General features: G+C 35.7%; 1 protein-coding gene and 2 pseudogenes across 2 annotated transcripts in view; all 3 read left to right on the plus strand.

The window, feature by feature from the left end:
• Nucleotides 1–17,400, plus strand: part of LOC149005865 (TMV resistance protein N-like) — a 56,957-nt gene extending 39,557 nt beyond the window's left edge. The window contains exon 6 of the mRNA XM_089136057.1: nucleotides 16,833–17,400. Coding sequence (XP_088992183.1) covers nucleotides 16,833–16,929 — 97 coding nt within the window. The 3' untranslated portion in view covers nucleotides 16,930–17,400. The remainder of the gene's footprint in view (nucleotides 1–16,832) is intronic.
• LOC149005868 (uncharacterized) lies at nucleotides 2,705–4,765 on the plus strand (annotated as a pseudogene).
• On the plus strand, nucleotides 12,711–16,925 carry LOC149005869 (TMV resistance protein N-like; annotated as a pseudogene). Its single transcript, XR_016175553.1, has 6 exons — nucleotides 12,711–13,203; nucleotides 13,605–13,914; nucleotides 13,962–14,712; nucleotides 15,020–15,310; nucleotides 15,402–15,953; nucleotides 16,089–16,925. The product of XR_016175553.1 is annotated as a TMV resistance protein N-like (transcript).
• Nucleotides 17,401–21,776: the final 4,376 nt, after the last annotated feature.

Here is a 21,776-nt window from a genome sequence, read left to right on the forward strand (position 1 = left end):
TTATTTTGTCTTTGACAGTGACAGGTAAGAGAAGAGGATTTTTTTTTTTTTTTTTTTTTCATTTTTATGGAAATTTTAGCATGACATTCCTCTGTTTCCATTGTGGTATTATCTTAAACATATTATGCATTGTCAAAGCTGTGTCTATCTTTGCAAGTCCACACATTGGTGTAATGAAGGCTCTCTTTGTCAATGACCAATTGAAAAACTAGTCTAGCAGGGTCTTTTACTCTTTTGATCAATTTGGTTGTGCTAATATTTATATCTTCTGGTTTGATTGTATTGCTGTGAGCCACTTGTTCTGGTTATGCACTTCTTGTTTTGAGTCCATCTTTAACTTTTGTTGTGCAATCGTTGTATTGAGCCTATCTTTGGCTTTGTGTTTTTCACTTCTTCTTTTCTTCTCTTTGGTCAATGAATTTATTATTATATATAAAAAATTTTGTTTGCCAACCCCGGTTTTTTATAAACCGGTGTTCGACCCGCGTCACACACCTGGCTGTGGTGGGTGAGTCTCCCAACGAGGATCTTTTGCATCCACAAGGATTCAATACTGGTTAATGAATTTATTTATTCAAAAGAAATAAAAATCATGTATCATTTCCTACAATAAAAAAAAATCATGTATCATTTGTTTCTACTCTTCCTTTTACCTTTCCCATTTTAACATATTAACTTGGCATAACATTCAGATTTAGCTTGATGATTTTATTCTGTTCTGTTTCAAGGTAGATGCACTAATGAAACACAAGCAAAAACAATTGGTATTTATTTTTATATCAGGGGTCATTCTATCTAATTTCGGTCCAGATGAGAAAAGAACTCAGGTATGCAGGTGTGAATCATGTGATTAGTAATGACTTGACTTATGACATCTTCTCAAGTTGTGGTGGAATCTAAATTTCCTTTTCAAGAGATGACTAAGTTTTTTAGGTACTATTGACTCTATTCTTTTAAGGCAAAATTTTCTTTCATGTTCAGGAGTGATTTAAGGCAAATTGATTTCAACATTTACAGTTTCATCACAAATCTTGTATTGAGACACGGTCAACTGTATGAAGTGTTAATAATTTTCCCCTTTTCCAGAGGCTATTTCTACTTGAATTCTTGATCAAGTATCTAGCAAGTGAACACTCGAGTTATTTATATGTCAAGCACATTCCTCGTAAGGATATGGAATTGCATTTTTTTTCTCTTTTTTCTGATTTCAGTTTTCTTGCATTGTAGTGCTGAAGTTCAAAGATGCAGTTAATGGGGGTGGATCAACCCATATTAGGCATAATTCTTTAGTTCCTACTAGCCATCCGGGTCATATTGTATAGGTTGTTGTTGAAGATTTTGATCACCTTGAGCTGATCTTCTACAAGGATTTTTATTTTTTAGGAAGCAAGCAAAAGCCTCCTATTTGCCTTCTATGCTCTTTCACCTATATAAAGTGGTGAGGGTGAAAGGTTGATACAGTTGAAGAAAGCACAAGTGTGAGCTATGAGCTTGTAGAATAGTATTTGATTTTGAACATCTGTATGGGCTTGTGACTGTCAATTGAAAGGTGTAGTAGACTAGTGAAGCTACCAAGATCAATGGGAATGAGGTGTTTGCATACCCTTAATCTGATTGGGACAAATATTTCAGAATTCGGTGATGATTTTTCAATGCTTTCAAATTTAGAGGTGTTGGAAATGTCTTAAAACATGAAATCAATCCCAATAGATCTGAGCCACTTGAAGAAGTTGAGGAAATTAAAGCTTGAAGATTGCTAGCTGTTGGAAGATCTCCCAGAAGCTTCCTCAAGTTTATTTGAACTTCAATGTGTCTGAGGTAATTCACTGGAAGGAATATTTGACATCTCAGGGCTGAAATATTTGAAGGTGTTAATGCTTGGGGATTGTGAAAAGCAGTGGATATGCCATTGCTCCATGTTGAGGTGAAATTGTGTGAGTTATTCTTTGAGCAGGACAGGGGAACCAGCTGGCCTTCAAAAGCCTATCGATCCAGCCCTAACGGTAGCAGATTTCTTCACTTGGTGATGTGTCTGCTTAAAGAACCCATCGTGATCCTGTTTGAAATTCAAATAAAATTTGTTTCAGTCTTCAAAGAGCATAGTGAAGATTAAAAATCATGATAACAGAATCCTTGTAAGGATCTTCAATTGAAAATTTTGTGACTCTTAACATAAACAGAGAAAGATTACATAGCATTATTACCCTGCCTAACTGCTTCTAAAGCCTGCTTCTGAACAAAATTCGAGGTGACCTGAACTGGGCAAACCTCAAGCCGAAGCAGGGTGCAATAGATATAATAAGGCCAACATAATGAACAAGCCAGGGGTTTTGGGGGAGGGGTTAAAATTACACAAACCCTGATCCTTCATCCATAAACTAGAAAGCTGTTAATTAAGTTATTTTCCAAATTAAACATCTTTAAAAAGAACACGAAGTCTGATGATCTTATGTACATCATCTTCTTTGGCTGGTGCTCCTTCCTTTATGGATCAGCAAAAGTAAACACCTATTCTTGATGCCTTGCATTCTTACATGATGTCCCTGCAACAACGAGAGTGGGATTAGTAGTGTAGGGCCAAATATGCAAATTTAAATTCATTTTTTGATATATTTTGATAGGCGACCCGAATGATCTGTTTGCGAAGATATGTGGTGGAAACGGAGGGGCCAAGCTTGTAACTCATCACTAGTCTTAGTCTGTAATGGGGGTGCATGGGCTGAGGCATGACGGTATGGTACAACACGATTTGATGGGTTGACCCGCTTAAGATGCATGATCAAATCCGAGATATGGGAAGAGTGAATTGTCCTGAGAGAAAATCAAAGAGACCCGAACAAGTGCAGTAGATTGTGGTCTCGTGATGATATCTTACAAGTATTTGAAAGTAACAAGGTAATATTGAAGCATTTTTGTTTTCTTTTATTATTTTTTTTCATACTATGAGTAACACCATATTCTGAATCCACATCTGGATATTGTTTCGATTTGACTCCACTAGTATCCACGAGTTTCTATTTTCGAAGATTATTTAGTTGTTATAGGGAATTAACATGTCAAAAGGCATGATCCGTCCTTACACATCCTTTAAAAGGCCAATTATTTATTTATTTATTTTTGCTGGTATCCACCAATTTCTATTTACTTTGACAATTTTTCTATTGTAGGGAACTAACATGATAAAAGGCATGGTCCTTTCTGATGTCTTCTCAGATGTTTATTGACATCAACATCACTTTGAGACGATGCCAAATCTGAAATTTCTCCACATTGCTTCGGAAAGTGTTAGTGGAGACTTTTTGAGCCTTCCTTGGACGTTGCGATTAGGCCTGTAAACGGACCGGATTTGGTTCGAATACACCAGTATCCGAATCCGAATCCGATTAGCAAATATGCTATCCGAATCCGGCAAAAATTTAGAGAAATCATCCGAATCCGAATCCGAAACTGAAACTTTATTGGATATCCGATAATAATCCGATCCGATAAAATATCCGATTATTGATTGATAATTGTCACTTTTTTACATTTTTATTATAGATTTCTAATTTCCGATTACCGAATACCGCTATCCGAATCCGATTATCATCTATTTTTAAAGAAAAAATGTTAAATACTTTATTCTATCCGAATAAAAATTTATCCGGACATTATCCGATCCGATAAACAATTATCCGAATCCGAATCCAGTGCTTAGCGGACGGATACGGATATTTTCCGGTAAGAAAATTTTCGGATACGGATACCTTTAAACGAATACGAATGCGAATTTGGAGGCGAATTTTGGCTATCCATTTACAGGTCTAGCTGCGATGGTTCTAGTGGGAAAATTGCCATTGGGAAGTTAAACTTACCACTTTTTATCACAAGGGTCTAGTTCATCTCAAGCTATATGGAATTAATATTACACAAGCCTAGAATACTGAACCTCAAGATGAAAATAAGGTGAAACATTGGACTTTTTCCTTTTCTTTTTTTTGATTATTATGTTTTATTAATGGTAAGTGATATGTTTTCTTTTTGCATGATAGCAGTTCCAAAAGTTGAAGGTTCTCGATCTTGGTCTTTGTTTTAATCTATCTAAGTCTCCAAACTTTTTATGGTTTCCTTATTTGGAGCGATTGGATCTCTCACATTGTAATCAATTGAAAATTTTGGATGAATCCATTGGACAATTGAGTCAGCTCAAAAGTCTTAATGTTGAAGGGTGTTACTATATCAAGGAGTTGCCTAATTCCATTGGTAATTTGAAGTCTCTAGTCGAGCTTAACTTGTCAAGAATAGGAATAGAGGAGCTTCCACATTCCATTGGAAATTTGAAGTCTCTAGTCGAGCTTAACTTGTCAGGAACGACAATAGCAGAGCTTCCACATTTCATTCGTAATTTGAAATCTCTAGTCAAGCTTAACTTGTCAAAAACAAGAATAGAAGAGCTTCCAGACAGTTTGTGTAAGCTGAGCTTTCTGAAGAACCTCAGGCTCATTGATTTATTGCACTCAAGAAGTTGCCGGATTTCATTGGTGATCTAAAAAATTTGGTTGAGCTTGATTTGTGTCATGATATGTATCAAGACGTTGAAGGAATTGAAGAAATTCCTGACGATGTTGGACTTCTAGAGAATCTTAAGGTATTAAATGCTTCAAGTCAATGTAAACTAGTGAAGTTATCAAGATCAATGGGGAGAATGAGGTGTTTGCATACCCTTAATCTGAATTTCACCCATATTTCAGAATTGCCTGATGATTTTTCAATGCTCTCAAATTAAAAGGAGTTGAAAATGTCTGGCAATCTAAAATCTTTCCCAAGAGATCGTAAATTGCAAGCTTATGAAAGAGCTCCCAGAGGTTTCGTCAAGTTTATTTGAACTTGAGTGTATCTATTGCGATTCATTGGAACGAATATTTGACATATCAAGGCTGGAAATTTTGAAGGTGTTAAATCTTCATCATTGTGAAAAGTTGAAGGAGATTCAAGGCCTTGAGGGTGCGGAATCCTTGGAAAGTTTTATAGTCATTGACTGTCCTAACATGACAGATAGTAAAAGGAATGTATTTGGGCCTGTAGGTAATTATATAAAGTCTCATCATTTTTAGTTCTTTACGTATCAATTTAATTAATAATTCTAATTAATGGGGGGGACCGCCTTTTTTTCATTTGGGACCGTCTGAAGCGGGAGATGACTAATGGGGGGGCGCCGGGGGGGGGCCAGTATTCTCGTGGCCTGCTTTAGTCCCGCGTGATGTGAAAGAGATTCTCAGGTGGTAATGCAATTGTGGTCTTTCGTGACGAGGGCGTTGGCCGAGTAACGGAAGCAAATTCTTCTCTTGCCCCCCCCTGGTGCGGGTTTCCTCAGTCGCAGAAATAATTCTTGACGACCAGTAAGAAGCAAATTAGATGCCGATGGCAATGGAGAGACAAGCGGTTCTTCTTCAACCACTACTTTCTTAGAATTAATTTGTTTTCCATTTAATTAAATAGCTTTTTTCACCTTGTATTGATAACTGATAATTGATAATTGATACTTGACACTTGATATATAGGTGGGGTGGAGGATCTACGTGATGTAATGTGATGCTTCAAAAAACCCCAATTAAGATCTTGTTTGAAATTGAAATAGAATTTCTTAAAAACTGCATTTCATGAATATTTCGATCAGTATGTAAGTTGTTATCTTACTGTTAAAAGTTTACGGGAAAGACTTCGAAACCACGGACGATTTGTGCATACCCAGTCACACAACGCTCTCTATGTGACACTATATATCATGCCACCAAGGGGCACATATTGTAGGTGCAAAGCACACAAAGCCCCTCATGCATACCAGAAATCCTGCACCATCTGAGATTTGATACCATACTGGAATTGCTTATCCCAAAGTCACAATTAGGTTGTCATGTATTTTAAAACTGAGTTTAGAAAGCATAATCAAATTGTATGACAGCTCCTGTCCAGTCCGGCCCCAATGCCTTCGCCACATTAGTGGTTAACTGATGTACCAGAATGAACATCTTTCATTCGTGCAGCCTCGGAAACTTTGGTTTGGGCAGCAGAACGGCTGCAGTACTGCTGTGTAAGAGCAGAGAAATAGGAAGTTTCTGCTTAGGTTGGAGCACTTGAGGATCAGAAATATTGACTAGAGAAGTGAGAAAGAGGTGGATTAATGTGGGAAATGGCTGAGGTGGGAGTTGAAGGGGTTTGAAGATGAGAAAGAGAAAGAGAAGGGTCGACAAGTTCAGTAATGGTGATATTGACTGAAGAAGAGAAAAACTTGGAATGTGGTGAGAATAGCTGAGCAAATAATATTCAGGACTCAGAAATGGCTGAAAGACTCCATGAAGTACCCATTATCCATCTGGGAAAATCACTGTTCCATCGCTTATAAACTGCTCATTTGCAAATAAAAGGGCCTAGTGAGATGAGACGGCACTAGCCTTGGATTTTGCTAAGCCAATCACTTCCATATCAGCTAGTCATTAATCATTATAATAAAACCCCAGCTTGGCTTCTTACCATCAGTTTTATTTTACGTTCTTCCCTTTGTCTTATTCATCAATTCCTCTGACAAGCATTAAATTTTTAAGTATCAAAGAGAGAGGACAGAGGAATCCCAATAACAGTACAACAGCCACAGGCATGAACCTCATGAGGGGGCTGCTCCTGGTTTAGTCTCTCCTGATGTGCACATTGGATTTCAGGGATTTGGTTGTCAACAGCTGAGGCCGGCATTATGTGGTAGAGTGGTTCAGATTTGGTCAATAAAGAATATGGTGCAGTAGGTTTGGTGGTCATTAGATTGTATTGTAGTCTACCTCAACATCTACCGTTGGGGTTTTAGAAGAGGGATACGGGGTTAGCGGGAGTAGAAATGACAGGACTTCATTAGTTTTATCTGACTTATAAACGCTTAATCAATTGTCACAGATGATCTCAGACAATAGGCAATTTTTGTGTTGGCTGAGTCATGACTGTTGACTATGTTATGCAATTTTTTTTACTTGACATGGGCCATTTGCCCCAGTCAAATCCTGACTATCAAACTATGGACAGAGAGTATGAATCCTTCGAATAACATAGTAAAATTCTTTGAATAGAAGATGGATTGTAATACTTTCTAAATTATTGTAAAATAATAATGGTTCTCAAGTACTGAGTGACATAGGGGAACACACGAATGAGGGACGTGGAAATGGTTTCATAAATAGAGGGTATAAGAGGTCATTTCGTGTGAGGGGAGACATAGGGAGATGTTGCTGGTGTATCCCTGCAGTTGGCTTAGACAATTTTTTCCCAATAATGAGATGGTATTCATCCAAATAGAAAGAAATAATAAGAGATGGTCTATCCTAATATTTGTATGGGGGAAAGGGTTCTCTTTTTCTCTTTACTCACATGAAATAATCTATTTGGCCTCTATTTATAAATCATTTTGCCTTATGGGCTCATTTCCCTTGCATCGCTTGCTCAGAAAACCCTCTCCCTATTGTTAACACGAAAATGTTCTTCAATGGAGTTATCCTTTCTGACTGGGTATTTCAATCTCTGTGCAAGAGGTTGAATAACCTGCCAGGAATATTAAAGCTGATGTCAAAATATTACTTGACGGTGATATGTGTCCTGGTTTTGTAGTCAAATCCGAATGGGAAAAGACAGGATATTGATGAACAACTGGTGTGGGTCTTTCCTGCTTCAAGCTCAGGAGAACAAGGTGCTGAACCTGACCTATTGAATGCCAGAAGTATATAAGAGAACGCTATGAGCTTTCTAATGTAGTTCTAACGGAATTAAGGGAAGGAAAAATTGAAGAGACTGTTAAGCTGATAGAGTTATGAGATTTTCTATATGCAGAATTTTGAATTCAATCACATAGTAGAGAATTCGAGTTTGGATCTTTATCCTCCTCACTGCTTACAATTTCGATTTGATGAATTAAAGTTGCTGTATAAACAATGGTGTATTACTAACATTTTGTATATCCTAATATTCTAATTAGGAATGCTGTGGCAAACTATATGAAGCTTTGGATAAATGTGAGGTCAAACTCAGTAAGCACCATTACTTATCTAGGAATATGCATACCCGTGGTAATGTGAGTAGTGGTCATTCACAGAATGAGGAGGACTTCATGGCCGAGAAATAACTACGATGATGAAGCATCGTTTCTTCTCTTGACCAAATAACCACGGATGCTAATGGGAGTATTTTTCACTCGCAGAAAGAAGAAGAAGATGGCGATGAAGAGAGGAGTAATACAACAAGAGATTTCCTGATCAGATGCATAGAATTTGGTAACTCTGTTTCTGAAATTGAAACAGAAAATGTTTTATTGATCAAAAATCATCACATTACTTCACCTACATTTGATGAGGTATCCAAGTTAAGCTTAAGGTTTGATTTGTTTAGCTATTTTCATCAGGTACCCATGCATACCGTGTCTTAAGAACAAGTAGCTTCTCAGATTGGTCTTTTTGAGATGAAGATTCTTGATATGGGTAGAGATGAAGCTAGATAGCCTAGGTCAAGCTTTGAAGTATAGTACAGCGTATTTTATCAGCCATTGATTTTAAGAGATGTAACATCTTTTACTGGCTAGTATATTCTAGTGCAATCTGTTATTCCCAGATTGACACTGAGAGGGGGGTGAATCAGTGTCTTCAAAAATTTACCACAATGTGGTTGGGGCTACAAGACAGTGTACCACCACTCTGCAATCAAGGCACTCTAATATGTGCAACAAAGAAAAATAAACAAAAAACGCAATGCACCAGAGTTTACGTGGTTCGGCCAAATTGTCTACATCCACGGAATAATACCCATACCTAGGGTTTCGTATATTATTCAATACACTCTTAGATATTTTGACTGCTACAACAGTCCAGGAACACCAATCCCTGCTATAGTCTAAAATGCAATTCAAACAAGGGCATCAATCCCAACCCCCTAGATAAGCTCCAATTTGCTAGGTCACAATGTAAACCAATAATTCAAGTTCCCCAAATTACATTCATGAGCTAGATTCTTCATCATTAAACATAACCTAGAAAATAATAGACAATAACTTGTGAATACGGGTTACCTCAACTTGTGTGAGATACATGGTAACAATACTTGTTTCTCTTGGGTTATGGGCCCACCACGCTTCTGCTGCACTTTTCAGACAGGCTAACAACAGCCATTTATCTTTCTTGAAAGCAAGCAACTACAACCATGTTCCTTTCTTTTCTTCTGCTGCTTCTTCTTCCTTCTCTTTCACTTTCTTTCTTGTTCAGCAAAAAAAAAGACTTCCTTCAACAGCAACTTTTATTCCCAAGCTTCAGATCTCCATAGCCAACCAACGTCTTCTAGTTCGACCTCCACACTATTCCCAAGCTCCTCAAAACGTCCTCTCTTCTGCTGGAGTTTGCTCTCCTTTTATAGATTAATTTAACTCAGAGTTTGAATAAACTTAGAGATCTCCAATGAACAATCCCACCGTTTGATTTGAAGTTCAAGAAGTCTTGAAGCTCTCCTTCAAAAATCGGCTCAATCGGACACTGGATGACCATCCGATGAAGTGGTTGATCAAAACTGGACTCAGAGTTTGAATCAAACTCAGAGTTCCTATTTGACTTAAACAATGAGTGTTTTGACGTATAAATCGGACTAACTTAGAGATCTCAAATGAACAATCCCACCGTTGGATTTGAAGATCAAGAAGTCGTGAAGCTCTCCTCCAAAAATAGGCTCAATCGGACACTGGATGACCATCCGATGAAGATGTTGATCAAAACTGGACAGAGACCCTCAAAAACGGGATTCTTGAGTTTTCTTTATTTGAATTGGATTCTTTCTCTCGGAACCTTTTTGTGTGTTGCTGTACCAAATCAAAACCCACTTAAGTTGCCAACAATGACAACACCTTCATTTTAGGCCAATGGAACAACACAATCCAATAAAGAGACGTGTCAAACCTTGGCCCAGGTTTGTATTCTATTTTCACTCATGCGTTTTGAATATGTGTTTGATGTTTAAAAAAAAAAAAAAAAAAAAAAAGGTGCTATAGGCAGCTACGCATCCTTCGCTTCCCTACAAACCCTTTCTATCTCTTGTGGCCTCATTGAAGAGTGACCCAATCCTAGATCCATTGCTTGTTCAAGTCTTTTCTTGGTGAGGGAAAAATATCAAGGAAAATCTAAACTTAGTTTTGAGCAGGAATAAAAGACAACTTTACCCTTAATTAATAGTATTCTGGGCAAGGTTTAAAGTATCTCTCGATACCATGCGATACTAGCCAATACATATCCATATTTGACCCAACCGATACGATACATTTCGATACGTCTCTCCATTGAATTACATTAAAATACATTAGTCAGAGCGATACAATACTCGATACAGGACGATACGTCTCTTAAAATCACTTGACCGATACGATACTCGAGACCGATACTTTAAACCTTGATTCTGGGTATTAAATAAGACAACCTGATGAATCATCGGTTAATACTTAATAGGAATTAAAGAATATGATATTTTCTCAAATGCATGCGAGGGTGTAAACATTTTGTTAATCTATCTGTTATTGTAGGTACGATAGAAACTAAACTTTTTTTTTAAAGTTGGGAAAGACTTTAGAGCCTTAGACCCCTTCTATGTGGGGCCACCGGCGGCTTGTAAGCTATCTAGTCTTTAAGGAAAAAGCCAAAAGGCAATTTGGTTTTACTCTATATTGTCCATGATTAAAGCTCACCTATTTTTTTTTGTTCTTTTCTCTTTTTTCAACACGAACGTTATCCAATTACGTGATTTTTATATAAAATAATTTATGATTATGCGGTTTTCACATCTGATTGAAGGTTTTTTATTATTATTACATTATTATTATTATTATTATTATTATTATTATTATTATTATTATTCATCCATTACTTATTATTATTTTTTCTGGGGTTCATCTTGCTTCTTGTCTTTTCTTGTCTTTCCTTCATTCTCTTTTTTTTTTTTTTTTTTGTATCTGAGGTTCATCCTGACCGGCTTGTGCGCACCTCGATTATTAAAATTTCAAACTTTAGTAAAGGTTGCTGATAAAGATTTTCTTCTATTATGTTACAATGTAAATATCCTGAAATTGGAGCTAAAATTCAATGTTTTGTTGGATATCTATTTTTATATATATCAGGTGTTAATCAGGGGGCCTCATGGATTGTCCAACTTCTGATCTAGATGAACAAAGAACTCAAGTACACACGTGTGATATGTAATGATTTAATTTATGACATAATTTCAAGTTTTGTCGGGAGTCTAAATTTCTTATTAAGGAGATGACTAATTTTTGTTAGTATCACTGACTCTATTCTCTATAGCTGAATCTCCTTTCATGTTCGGGGAAAATGTAAGGTAAATCGATACCAACATATACAGTTTCATCACAAATCTTGTATAGAGGCAAGGCAGTACATACTGAATAAAGAAAGCTCTTGATTTTAATTATGGTCTAAGGAGGATGGTCAAATATACAAAGTTTTAACCTTTTTTTTCATAGGCTATTTCTGCTTGAATTCTTGATTAATTATCCTGCAATTGAATCATGTCAAGCACATTCCTTGTAAGGGTGTGGAGGTTGGAGCGATTTTGTTTTATTTTTTGCCCCCCTCTTTTGATTTCAGTTTTCTTGCATCTCAGTGCTGAAGTTCAAAGCAGTTAAAGGGGAAAAGTAATTTGAACCATTGTACATGTTGAGTTGTTGGGGAAGACTTTGAGTTTTTCATAAAATAAAAACTAAAGATGTTAGTGGTAAAAGAAATTTGAACGATGGGAAATTTTCAGGAAATTATGCACGCAACGTGATTCCCAGCTGTTCATCTCCTTTGTTTTTTCTTTGCTTTTTCTTTTCTGGTATAATTTACTTTTTGCGTTGCAATACTTTATTCTTATCAATTTTATTTGCTCCATACCAGCAAAATGAATGGAAAAAACTTGAATTAACTTGTAAGATTTTCAAACACCATTATCAATAAAGCTAAAAATAAGAGTAAGGTAATAATTTGGCTAGGGTATACCTACAACCCATATGAAAAAAGTAAAATTCCCATTTGCAATCACTCTAGTATTTCTCTCCTTAAGAAGATGAGATATCTAATAATTAATTGTATAAGTTTATCCATAATTAATGGTATTTTGGGCATTAAGACAGACATGACCTAATGAATCACCAGTTAATTAAGAATAATCTAACATAATGCATGAGATTTTCTCTAAATGGGATTAATTTATGATATTTTCCCAAACATAATGCATGAGAGGATGTAAATATTGTATTAATCTATCTTATTACTGTAGGTACCATAAAAATTAAACTCCAACTGAAAAGACTTGACCCCTTTCATGTGGGACCCCTGGCTTCTTAGCTATTTTAATGGCAATTTGGCACCGTCAAGGCTTATTGTTGTTGTTGTTGTTGTAATGTCCTGCTGCTTTAATGGCAAATGGAACCTCTACGATTAGATTAATTAAAGCATAACCATATAAAATGGGACATTAATGAGTCCCATCATCCCATGTCTTTTTATTATTCTTTTCAACCGGAAGCTTATCCAATTATGCGGTCTTCACACCTGATTGAATATTCCAAACTCGAAAGTCAATCGTTGCAACTCCCTTGGTATGTAAAGTGATATGATAGAGTAGTTCTTCCTTGGAGAGCTTTGTTCCTGTTAATTCCTTGTCTCAATACTTCATGGCTTCCACTTCTTCTTCTTCTTCCATCACAACTAGATCTTCAACCTATGAAGTGTTCCTCAGTTTTAGAGGAGAAGATACACGCAATTCATTCATTAGTCATCTTTACAGAAATCTGAAACAGAGCGGAGTCAATGTGTTCCTCGATAGTAAAAGTTTATGGACTGGAGAATCCATTGGCGAAAAGCTACTTGCAGCAATCCAAGGGTCTAAAATCTCGATCCCTGTCTTTTCTAAATGTTATGCTGATAGCAAATGGTGTTTGATGGAGCTTGCTGAGATTGTTGAATGCCATAATTCCATTGGTCAATTGGTCTTGCCTATTTTCTTTTACGTTGATCCATCAAATGTTGGGAATCAGAAGAAAGGAAGCTTTGCAAAAGCATTTGAAGATCATGACAAGAATTTCAAGACCGATATAGTAAAAGGCTGGAGGGATGCTTTAAAAAAGGTAGGAGGTTTGAAAGGAGAAGTTGTAAACGATACCACGTAAGTCTTCTAAACTTTATCAAGTCTTAAACTTGAAAGTTTACATGTTTATTTGACCATTCGTCTAAAAATATTCTGGTGCAATATATCTGTTATTGACCATATATTGGAAGTTTCCTTTGGATCTAAAGTGGTTCATGATTTTTAAAGAATTAAACCCATCTTCAACTTATCATCCAAATCATCTATATGTTGTTTTAAGCCCAAGATTTGGCTGATTAAGTATAGAGTTTTTAATTTTCTTCCTATGATTCAATCACTTAGTAACTGAGGTTGTACTCAATTTTTTTTTACTTTTTATTTTTGCTTTCCAAACCATTGGAATCTTTAAATTTCTTTCGCCCAAAAATGTATAAATTTAATTGTTGTTGTATTTTATTTTTTATATGTAAAATTTGCAGGGATCAAGGAGAGCTAATTGAATCGGTTTTGGAAAGGGTTATGGTTGAATTGAGCAGTAAAACCCACTTGGCTGAATCTAAATACCTGACAGGAATAGATTCTCCTGTAAACATTCTGCTATCTTTGTTAGATCTTAATTCTAACAATGTTCAGTTTGTGGGAATTTCGGGTATTGGTGGTATTGGAAAGACAACCATTGCCAAGAATGTGTACAATCACATTATTTCAACCTTCAAAGGGCATAGCTTTATCTCAGATGTCAAAGAACATGCAACACACAGCACGGGCCTGATATCGTTGCAGAAGCGGGTTCTTAAAGATATCCTCAAAATAGATATTGACATACCTAATCATCATACGGGAAAAACATTGATAGAACAAAATTTTGTGAAAAAAAAGTTCTTATAGTTCTTGATGATGTAGATAGCGCGGAACAAGTGGATTCTTTGGTTGGTCAAACCAATTGGTTTGGGCAAGGAAGCAGAGTTATAATAACAACTAGAAATGAGGATATTTTGAATAATGCTAAAATATATAGGCCTAAAGCTTTAGAGCATGATCAATCTCTTGAGCTCTTTAGTATGCATGCCTTTGGAGAAAAGCTACCTCCGAACAATTATATGAAACTTTCAAATGACATGGCAAGCTATTCAGGAGGATTACCTCTAACTCTAGAGGTGCTTGGGTCTTCTCTATCAAATGCAGACATAGAAGAGTGGGAAAGTACATTACAACGTTTGAAAGAAATTCCTCCAGAGAAAGTCCAACAAAGGTTGAGAATAAGCTATGATAAGCTAGAAGAGTATTATCAAAAAGAAATTTTTCTTGATGCTGCATGCTTTTTTATTGAATGGAAAAAAAGAAGAAGTAATTTCCGTGTGGGAAGCATGTGGATATTATCCAAGGTCTGCAATACGCATATTAACTAAACGATCTCCCATTAAATTTGAAGATAAATATGGAGATGGTAGATGTGTATTGAAGATGCATGATCAAGTTCGAGACATGGGAAGAGGAATTGTCCTAAGAGAAAATCACACAGATCCAAGTAAGCGTAGTAGGTTGTGGTCTCGTGATGATATCTTGCAAGTATTAGAAAGTAACAAGGTAATACTAAAACATTTGCCTTTTTGCTTTTGCTCATGCCATGAGTAACATTATATTTTAAATTCTACATCTGGGCGTTGTTTTGATTCGACTCCACTAGTATCTACCAATTTCTATTTTCTTGAATTATTTATTTATTGTAGGGAATTAACATCTAGATTATTTTTTCATCCAAAAAATAAATAAATAAAATGATAGAAGACATGATCCTTCTTCATGCATCCTTTTAGTTGCCAATTATTTATTATTATTATTTTTTTACCGGTATCCTCCGACTTTAATTTACTTGACAAATTTTCTATTGTAGGGAACTTGCATGTTAAAAGGAATGGACTACTTCCATGGTACCTTCAAAGATATTTGTCTACATCAACATCACTTTAATATGATGTCCAATTTGAAATTTCTCGCCATTATACGGCGAAATGTGGCTAGAAAAGTTTTTAGCCTTCCTAGGACACTAAGGTGGTTTCATTGGATGGATTGTCCTTGGGAAGTTATACCTACCAATTTTTATCCCAAGGGTCTAGTTCATCTCAATATATCTGAAAGCAATATTAGACAAGCTTGGAATACTGAACCTCAAGATGAAAATAAGGTGAAACATTGGACTTTTTCCTTTTCCTTTTTGACTAATTATTATGTTTTATTAATGATAGGGTATATGTTTTCTTTTTGCATGACAACAGTTCCAAAAGATAAAAGTTCTCAAGCTTAGATATTGTGATAAGCTATTTGCGTCTCCAAACTTTTCATGGTTTCCTTATTTGGAGCACTTGGATCTCTCACAGTGCTGGAATTTGAAAATTTTGGATGAATCAATTGGGCAATTGAGTCAACTCAAAAGCCTTAATTTGATTGGAACAAATATTTTAAAATTGCCTCATGATTTTTCAATGCTCTCAAATTTAGAGGTGTTGGAAATGTCTAGCAATCTGAAATCTTTCCCAAGAGATCTGATCCACTTGAAGAAGTTGAGGATATTAAGGCTTCAAGATTGCAAGCTGTTGGAAGAGCTCCCAGGGGTTTCCCCAAGTTTAGTTAAACTTGAGTGTGTTCGTTGCAATTCATTGGAACAAATCAACATGTCTAGGCTGAAAAAATTGAAGGTGTTAAAGCTTTGTCGCTGTGAAAAGTTGAAGGAGATTCAAGGCCTTGAGGGTATTGTAGAATCCTTGGAATGTTTTGAGGGCCTTAACTGTCCTAATATGACAGATCGAAAGAGGAATGTATTTAGGCAAGTAGGTAATTAAATAAGTCTCGACATCTTTTCTTTAGGTATGAATTTAATTATTCTAATTAATGGGGAACTAACTATTATAGATACTGGGCGGGATACTCCCATTATCTCTCTCTCTCTGTGTTTTGTTTTCTAGGGAAGGCTACGTTTTGAAGAGGAGAGTCTTTGGCGGAAAATACATTTTCGCTTGTGTGCTACTATTAGTAGTAGTAGTAAGGGTATAATTTTGTGCATTGTTTTTAGAACCATTAGGCAAACGTCTCTTGACTTACTAGGACGCTTGTTTACCATTGAAGCTACGATCCGCCAGAAAGATAAAGCAATAAAGTGTACTAATACGCTGCATTTTGAGGGCGTTGAGTACACTAGAGGAAGAGATATGATCTGGCTTCACCATTTCAAAGGCTTTGATTGGTTTGGGATTCCTTTGCAAGGTAAAGATTTCATTGTGATTGAGAACGTGATTGGCTCCAAATCTAGAGTGATATATTGGGAGTTATTGTTTGAGGAGGAGGACAGGGAAGCCAGCTGGCCTTCAAAAGCCTATTGATCCAGCCCGAACAGTATCAGATTTCTTCATTTGGGGCCAGTATCGACCAATCCAGGAAGATGATGATGATGATGAAGAAGAAGAAAAAGATGATGGCGAAGAGATGTCAAGGCCAAGCAAGAGGCCTCATATCCGTGCCAAAGATGATGATGATGAAGCAGAAGAAGAAGAAGAAGAAGAAGATTATGATGATGATGATGATTTTGAAGAAGAAGAAGAAGATGGCTATGAACAGAGGAGTAATAGAACAAGGGATTTCTTGAAATCTTTAGACTTCGATAACTCTGTTTCTGAAGCTGTGGTGGTGGGGGCAGAGGAAGAGATGTCAAGGCCGAGCAAGAGGCCTCATCTCCATGCCAAGGATGATGATGATGATGATGATGAAGCACCAGTTCTTTCTCTTGACCTTGCTTTTAACACCAGGTGATGTGAAAGAGATCAAATAACGGGTGCTAATGGGAGTAATGGTCATTCACAGAACAGACGATTGGTCTTGAAAACCAGGAATTACCATTTTTTTTATATTATCTTTGTATTTAAATCCCAGGTTTTGCATTAGGTTATGAGATGCATGTCTCAATTAAATTCGTTGATACATTTTCTTCTGTTACGGGGGGTCTGATTAATATAACCAGGGGTGGTATTAATTTTAAAGGATAATTCAAGGCCGGAGGAGTCAATTCTTTGTTGGTCCAACAAAAAGGAAGTTCTTTACCCTGCACTGCTTCCCCGCTCAATTCATCCACACATTAAAGCTTATAGATGGCATACGTGTTTCCAGGGGTTAATGAAAAAACTGGAATTGTGGAATTGCCTCCGGACTTTGTTGAACAGAGTTTTACAAATTCCTCTTCCAAGCTTTATAGGAGATGGTCGATCGCATACCTCAGACAGGTGTTTTTACTGTATCCTCAGCAGAGCTCCAGCTTGTGAAAAATGAAAAAAATTAAAAAAAAAATCTCTATATCCTCTCTTGACTACAGCTTTGAAACCAATAGATTATTATTAACTCAGTTTATTCAAATAATGAAATAAAGGCAAAGAAGTATAAGCGGGAATTTTTAGTGTAAAACAATGAAACGGAATGGAGCATTGGGCAAAATCCAACCTTTTTATTATTCAGTTTGTTTGATGAAGCGAGAATATATTAGAAAGGTTTAAAGAGAGATTGAATGTCTAAAATAATCAACGGTTGATGTTCTATCATGTGCCACGCAATGCTCGTTCAGAGCGGCTTTTTGAACAAGTGCCGCGGCGGAGGATGTAAACCCCTTTGGCTTTGTGTTTTTTGATTACTTCCTCTTTTCTCCTCTTTCCAAAATGAATTTATTTATTGATTAAAAAAAAAAAAAAAACCATGCATCATCTTTTCTACCCTTTCCTTTCCCATTTTATCATGTTAACTTGCCTAACATTCAAAATTAGCTTGAAAATTTTCTTCAATTTTATTTCAAGGTAGATACCCCCTTATGAAATAAAAGCTAAAAAAAAAAAAAAAAAAAAAAAGACATTTATTTTTATTTATGGTGTCAAGCAAATGCCACATGGACTCTTTCTAATTTCGGTCCAGATGAATAAAGAACTAAGGCACATAGGTATGATTTGTAATAACTTAACTCATGACATCTTTCCAAGTTGAAGTAGAATTCAAATTTAGAGAGAAGACAAATTTTTCTTAGATACTACTGACTGTATCCCTCTTAAGGCTATGGGATAGTTGTTTTGTTTTTTACCTTCTTCTGATGTCAATTTTCTTGAATTACAGTGCATCTGTAATTCAGGAGCTCAAAGAGACAGTTAAAGCGGGGGCAAATAAACCCATATTAATTAGGTACATCTCTTTTAGTTCATACCAGCTGCCTGGGTCAGAATTGTATATGTAGGGTTGCTGAAGATTTTGATCAAGACCAGCTACAGATACAAAAAGCATCAAAAGCAGGGAGAAAGAAGAAGAAAATAAAACCTAGAAACCTAACTCCTCAAGAACCCTTTTAAAATTCAAGTAGGTTATGGAAAATGCGAATAAAATTGCTCTTAATCGACCTTATTACAAATTAATTATTTTAAATACATCATTCACATTAGAAAATTACTCAGTCTTCAAGAATTGCAGCATCTCTGAGTCCAAGCGAATTCCATGGAAATTCTAAATTTGCTATCATAAAAAAAAAAAAAAAAAAAGTGTGATTACTCCCCAAGGCAAAGTGGCAAACAAACAAGATTTGATCACCAGATATTCCAAGTGCTGTGTATTAATTAATCAAATAGATTAAGCTTAGTGGAGGGCACGATGATGATTATCATATATTTATGAAATTAATTATTATGAGTCAAAGTCTTCTAATGCGATTGCCAAGTTGATCTTGGAATTCGATTCCTCATACTGAATTGTGGGATCATTCACTTGGAGATAATTAGTGGCTTTTTACTGCTTTTGTGAAAATGGAGTGGCTCTCATTGAAATATTTAATGAAAATTATTATTCTATCAAGCATTTACTTCCAGAAAACGATTCTTCTAATAAATTTATGTATAGTGAAAATGGAGCAGAAAATGAATGGGACGAGTAATAAGGATATTTAAGTCAAATAAGGATACATTAGTAATTTTAAAATAAAATATTTATTATTTTCTATTTAATTACAAAGTAAATTATTATTACTATTATTATTTCGTGAAAATTGCAAGGCCGATTCTAGGAAAGGGAACTAAAAAAAAAATTCATAGTAAATATAATGGTAATCTCATGTTGGACAAAGTTTAGATTGAGTGTGATTTAGTGGCAACAGTGATCTCAATACAAACTCAAAAATTTCCATGGTTTGCAATACGACAATCGAATTATGGAAAACCCTGCAGCCCTACTTAAAGATTATCACATGGAAAATAGTGCATTGTTTTAGGGACAAATGTATTGCCAGTGGCAAACTTGGTGACAAAAGAATAAATAGCTTAACTGAGATTGGTCTTTTTGATATGAAGACGATTCTTGAAATGGGCAGAGATGAAGCTAGATAGCCTAGGTCAAGCTTTAAAGTATAGTATAGAGTATTTTATCAGTCAAGTGATTTTAAGATAAGTATCGAATATATTTTGTTTTCACTCATGAGTTTTGAATATGTGTTCGATGTTATTATAAAAATAAAATAAAAAAAGAGTTTTGAATATGTGTTTGATGTTATATAAAAAAAAAAAAATAAAAAAAAGGCGCTATAGGCAGCTATGCTTCCTTCACTTCCCTACAAACCCTTTCTATCTCTTCTGGCGTCGTTGAAGAGTGGCCAATCCTAGATTTGTTGCCGTTCAAACGTTTGCTTAGTTAGCAAAAAATGTCAAGAAGGAAAATCTAACCCTAATTCTAAGCGGGCTTCTCAATGTTGACGGTAAGAAATTTTTTGTTTTTTTTATTTATTTTTTGAGTTTTTGCATAAAAACTTAAAAGACAAGTTTACCCTTAAGCAATGGTATTTTGGGTACTAAAAAAAACAACCTAATGAATCATCAGTTAATAAGAATTAAGTAATTTGATAGCCCACCCACAAATGGGATTAGTATATGATATTTTCTCAAAATGCATGCGAGGATGTAAATATTATATTACTCTTATCTATTATTGTAGTCTTGTTGTAGCCTGTAGGTACGCTAGAAATTAAAATCTTTTTAAGTTGGGAAAAACAAGAACTCCCATGTGAGACCACCCTCGGCTTGTGTAGTCTTTAGGGAAAAAGCCAAAAGTTAATTTTTTTTGGCGTTAATGGTCTGCTGACTCAGACACGTACACCTAATTTGAATGGAAAATGAAACCACTACAATTAAAATGCAATGCAAAGCGTATAAAAATGGGCCCTTAGTAGGTTCATTTGAGAACCATATCCGATTACGCGGTCTTCATATAAAATAATGTATGATTATGCGGTGAAGAATGCTTTTAAAATTCAAGTAGGTTATGGGCCGGAAATGCGAATAATTTAATTTTAATTATTTTAAATGTATCATTAAGAAATTACTCGGTCTTCAAGACTTCAGCATCTCTTGAATCCCAAAGGAATGGCATGGAAACTTTGAAATTTGGTATCATAAAAAACAGATCGATGTCTGGCTTACTGCACAAGGCAAACAAACAAAATTTGGTGACCAGATATTCCAAGCGCTGTGTATTAGTATATAAACCAGGTTGAAAGGATTGAGGCCACAGCAACAATTGAACACTTTGACTTACGGATATTTCTGATCTCAGTCTTTTTGCACCTGTAATTCAGAAGTTCATCAAAGTGGCAGTTGAAGGGGCGGATCAACCCATATTAGGTACACTCTTTTAGTTCATAGCAGCTGCCTGGGTGAGAATTGTATATGTTATTGGGTTGTTGAAGATTTTGATCAAGACCAGCTACAGATACAATAATCTTCGAAAGCAGGGAGAAGAAGATGAAGAAGAAAAAAAACCTAGAAAACTAATTCCTCAAGAACACTTTGTGCTAATGAGAAATGACCCAATATTTGGAATTTAGACTCCAAAATCTAACCTAAGAGACTGGTGCCAATTCAATATGAAATGAACCGAGACAATCCAGATGCATGAAACGAGCCAAATAACCCATGCATGCATAAAAAAGTGCTTGGACATCATCATAAGGATTAATTAGTATATGATATTGTGTCAGAATGCACGACGTACAGGATGTAAACATAATATTAATCTATCTATTTTTAAACTATTATTAAGTTGGTAAACCACCCACCGCTTGTTTAGTCTTTGTAGAAAAAGCCAAAACGTTGTAATTTTTCTGTTTAGTTCTCCCAAGTGCTGTCGGGCAATTTGGCATTGTTAATGTGCTGCCGTGACTCAAACGCACCTAATTTGAATTTGTAAATGAAGTATGAAACCACTGCAATTAATCTGCAATGCAAATGCAAAGCATAAAAATATTAAAATGATGATGACTTTAATGAGTCCATGTGAGAACCATATCCGATGACGCGGTCATTATATAAAATAATATAATTACGCGTTGATGAATGCTTTTAAAATTCAAATGAATCATTTTAAAACGAATTACACGCTCTTGAAGACTTACGGCATCTCTGAGTGCCAAAGGATTGGTGGATTCCATGGAAACTCTGAATTTGGTACCACAAAAAAAAAAAAAAAATGTATGGATTTCTTGTGGAAAACAAACAAACAAGATTTGGTGACCAAATATTCCAATTGCTGTACATTGTATTATTATATAAAGCAGGTTGAAAGAATTGAGGTCACATCTTTTTGCAAACCCC

Source organism: Hakea prostrata, chromosome 9, assembly GCF_041222555.1.
Source record: "Hakea prostrata isolate BN-2017 chromosome 9, UWA_Hpros_2, whole genome shotgun sequence".
In the NCBI taxonomy this organism is placed as follows: Eukaryota; Viridiplantae; Streptophyta; class Magnoliopsida; order Proteales; family Proteaceae; genus Hakea; species Hakea prostrata.